The 4,007-nt window shown below is 45.6% G+C and overlaps 2 protein-coding genes across 2 annotated transcripts; both read left to right on the forward strand.

Moving 5' to 3' along the window:
- The first annotated feature begins 1,651 nt into the window (after nt 1-1,651).
- LOC149234758 (uncharacterized) lies at nt 1,652-2,407 on the forward strand. The gene has a single exon (XM_089368373.1). The coding sequence runs from the start codon at nt 1,652-1,654 to the stop codon at nt 2,405-2,407; it is 756 nt and encodes a 251-aa protein (XP_089224499.1).
- A 195-nt stretch (nt 2,408-2,602) lies between these two features.
- Nucleotides 2,603-3,076, forward strand: LOC149234759 (uncharacterized). The gene has a single exon (XM_089368374.1). It carries the CDS (start codon nt 2,603-2,605, stop codon nt 3,074-3,076), a length of 474 nt encoding a protein of 157 aa, XP_089224500.1.
- Nucleotides 3,077-4,007: the final 931 nt, after the last annotated feature.

A 4,007-nucleotide genomic window follows, 5' to 3' on the forward strand; every position in this document is an offset into this window, starting at 1 on the left:
ATCCCAATGTTTAAACATTCAATAAATTTATTGAAATTTTTTACAATATTCCGAAAGCACTTTATAATTATTTTAAATCTATATTTTAATATGGTTTTATTGAATTGTGAGTTATAAAAATTATATTAAAGGATAAAAGATTTTTAAAAAAAATGTTTATTTAAGTGTTAAAATAATTTAGGTTTTAAACCCAGCGCTCGTTCGACCTAGTTGGCTCGACCAGCGCCTCTGTGCTGCCTCTTGCGGCCTCCCCGCCTGGTAGCCTCCTGCTACTGAGCCTTCTCGCTCTCGACCCCTTCGATCTGGGCCGCCTCCAAGCGAAGCGATCTCCCCTGCTGAGCGCTTGTGCCAGCGTTGGACCAGGCTCCAGATCTGCTGCGCCCAGCCATGCCGCCCTCTGGGGGTCCGGATCCATTGGACCCTCCCCTGCCCCCTCCCCAGAGGTGATTGCTTTCAAAGCAATGATTGCCTCGAGCAGCAAGCGTCCGCCCTCAGCCAATCAACAGAAGTTCGTCAAGAAGATGGAATCCATTCCCTCGGTAGCCCTTCCCGAAGAAGAAACCTGCAAAGCAGCTCTGAATCTTGCTGAGAGAGGTCTCATAGGCCAGTTCACGGGCCTCTGGCCCTCTCCCAAGTCGGTAGAGGATTGGACACAAAGGAATTGGACGTCGTTAATCAAAGAAGGAATAAAAAGCTACTTCGTAGGCAAAGGTTTTTTCGTCTTCGTCTTTGAAAGTGCAAAGGACAGAAGCTTAATCTTCAGAAACGGACCTTATTTTATGGGCCCCCAAGGTCTATATCTCAACAAATGGTCGCCAGATTTCGACCCAGCTCAGGATGTCCCATCTGTTGTACCGGTGTGGGTGCGGCTTCCCCATCTCCCCCTCCACTGCTGGAATCAGAAGTCTCTTCAGATCATCGGCAACGGCCTAGGAAAATACATAGATCAAGTTGCAAGAAAAGATCAATATTCATGTGCACGCATCTGTGTCGAAGTTGACCTGGAGGAGGGTTTGCCGGAAGCCATTAAACTTACAGTCACAGGATGGACGCATGTCCAAGAGTTGGGTTATGAACAACTTCCATTTAAATGCAAACATTGTCATGGCTACGAGCACTTCGCCAAACATTGCAAGAAAAAGGCGGAAGAACAGCCAGACAAACAGAATGGCGAGCAATGGACTCTAATACAAAAAACCACCAATCATAAAAAAGGCAACAGGAAAGGCACTCCGAAAGAGACACCAAGCAACTCCAACCCCACCCAAGAAAAGAACTTAAACGGCAAAGAAAACAGTGAGAGCAAGCTAGCCACAATAGTCCCGGAAAATTTGGATCAGACTGTTCCTCCTATCACTAACAAAGAAGATGAGGAAATGGCTCATCTGGAAGCCTCCCAAGGAAGCCCTTCCAATCCCTCATATGCAGATGTAGCAAGGAAAAAACCAGCTGATAGCTCTGACTCCTCAGAGGAGGAAACCTACGAGCAGCCCACAAGAAAAGTCGGTAGGAAATCCCGCAGAGAAGCAAGGGAAGAGGAGGCGGAAAGGCTCAAAACCCAAGGAAGCCAACCCACAATAGAGATGTCTATCGGGAGAAACTCCAGGAACAGGCCCCCTAAGGGAGGCTCCCACCCCACCCCTGGTAAATAATGCGCCTCGTCTCTTGGAACTGTAGAGGTCTGGGTAACCCCTCGAAAGCAGAAGTGGTCAAGGATCTTCTCAAAATAGAACCCTCAGACATTCTCATGCTCCAAGAGACTAAGATAGAGGGGAAAGCCCTTCTAGACATCAGCAAGAAGAAATGGAAGAAAAGCACAAGAAGAGCAATCAGCTCAAGAGGCTCATCCGGAGGGCTCGCAACTCTTTGGACAGAAGATCTCTTCCAGCTGAACAAATCCCATGAGACCCAGCACTGGATCTTCACGGAACTAACGCATTGTACAAGTAAGTTGACCATCTCCCTCTTCAATCTTTATGTACCTGTCCTGTATTCTAAAAAGAGAGACTGTTGGAATTCCCTTTTTGAATTCCTAGAGCAGCATTCCCCAAGCAATATCATTCTTGCTGGGGATCTAAACATTGTTTTAAAATCCAAAGAAAAAAGGGGAGGAACTAACAGCAGAGACCCCATGCTCCCCATGGTGGAAGACCTCATACAGCAGTGGGATCTTCTTGATTTCATTCCAGCCAAAGGGCTCTACACATGGTCCAACAACAGAGTGGGAGAGGATCATATTTCTGCCCGTCTGGACCGATTCCTAGTCCAAGGTGCTCTGATGATGAACAAGAAGATAATTATCACCAAAATCCTTCCCAAATTGACCTCAGATCATAAACCAATTCAGCTCATTCTGGAAGATGAAGAAGACCTAGGTCCAATCCCCTTTCGATTCAGCCCTCTTTAGACAGAAAGGGACGGTTTCATAGATATAGTGAAAATAGCATGGGCCAAATCTGTCACAGGGTCCTTTAGTTATGTGTGGGAACAAAAGCTCAAAGCCACAAAGCAAGCCCTGGAGGAATGGATAAAGAAACCTGCCCCAAATCCAACTAGCCAAAGAAAAGAAATTGTTCAGTCTTTAAAGGCTCTGCAAGTCGAAATGGAAAGCAGAGATATCACACCAACGCTGCTAGACAAAGAAGTAAAAATTCAATGTTCATTATTTCGATCTTTTCGAATGGAGGAAGAGTACTGGAGAATCAAATCTCGAAGTCTGTGGCTGAAGGCTGGTGATCAGAACACCTCCTTCTTCCATCGCCAATATCGAGCAAGACTCTCCAGAAACCATATCTCTGAAATAACAACAGCAGAGGGGCAGATCTGTAAAGGGTTCAGCCAGATAAAAGAGGCAGCTGAAAGACATTTCAGACATCTCTACACCGCAGGTAATCAAGCCAACGAGGAGGAAACTGTTGATCTCCTCTCCAACATTCCTCTCCTGGTCAGCCCTGAAGACAATTCCGCTCTCATTAATCCCATCACTGAAGAAGAAATCATTAAAGTCATCTGGTCTATGGACTCGGATAAGGCCCTTCGGCTTGATGGATTCACTATACACTTTTATAAGACTTGATGGGACATCATCAAAGCGGATCTTTTAAAGATGATAAAAGGATTCATGAAAAAAGCCAAGGTAGGAGGAGGAACTAATTCCACCTACCTCACCCTTATTCCTAAAGAAACCAACCCTGAAACCTTCGCTAGATTCAGGCCAATATCGCTTTGTAATGCCTCCTATAAAATTCTGGCAAAGCTTCTAGCAAACAGGATCAAGCCACTGCTCAACAGGCTGATCTCCAGCAATCAAGGTGGCTTCGTAGAAGGCAGGCACATCCTGGATAATGTCATCCAAGTGCAGGAGATAATTCACTCAAGCAAACAGCGAAAAGAAAAAGGTATGCTGATAAAACTTGACATGGCCAATGATTTTGACCGAGTCAATCGCTCCTTCCTTTACAAAGTCCTCCATTCCTATGGCTTTTCCCCCCATTTTGTCAATCTCATCACTGCCTGTACTGACAACCCCTGGATTGCCCCTCTTGTAAACAGTCGTCCTACCTCTTTTTTCCAAGCCCAGAGAGGCCTCAGGCAAGGATGCCCGCTCTCTCCCTTCCTGTACATCCTGATGGCAGATTCCCTCAGTAGAAAGCTATTAGCTGAAAAAGTTTCAGGCTCCCTTCCTGGCCTCAAACCTTCCAATACCTCTTTAGCTCAGAACCACGCTCTCTTTGCGGATGACTCTCTGAGGTGCCTCTGTTAGAATAGCCAAATCCTTTGACTATGTCCTTAAATGCTATTGCAGGGTTTCGGGAGCCTCTATCAATGAAAGAAAAAGTGAAGTCTATGGTTGGAACATTGGGCAGCAAGAGCTCACAAGTATCTCTAACCTTCTTGGCTTTAACGGACATGCCCATTGGGAGAAGATAAAATACCTTGGCCTTCCCATCACAAATGGTTTCAATAAGAGGTCGCTGTGGTCCGAAATTATCAGCAAAATTAAATCA

Source organism: Pinus tabuliformis, chromosome 8 (genome assembly GCF_031772625.1).
Source record: "Pinus tabuliformis cultivar Carrire ecotype Pingquan chromosome 8, CPIR1, whole genome shotgun sequence".
NCBI classification, from domain to species: Eukaryota; Viridiplantae; Streptophyta; class Pinopsida; order Pinales; family Pinaceae; genus Pinus; species Pinus tabuliformis.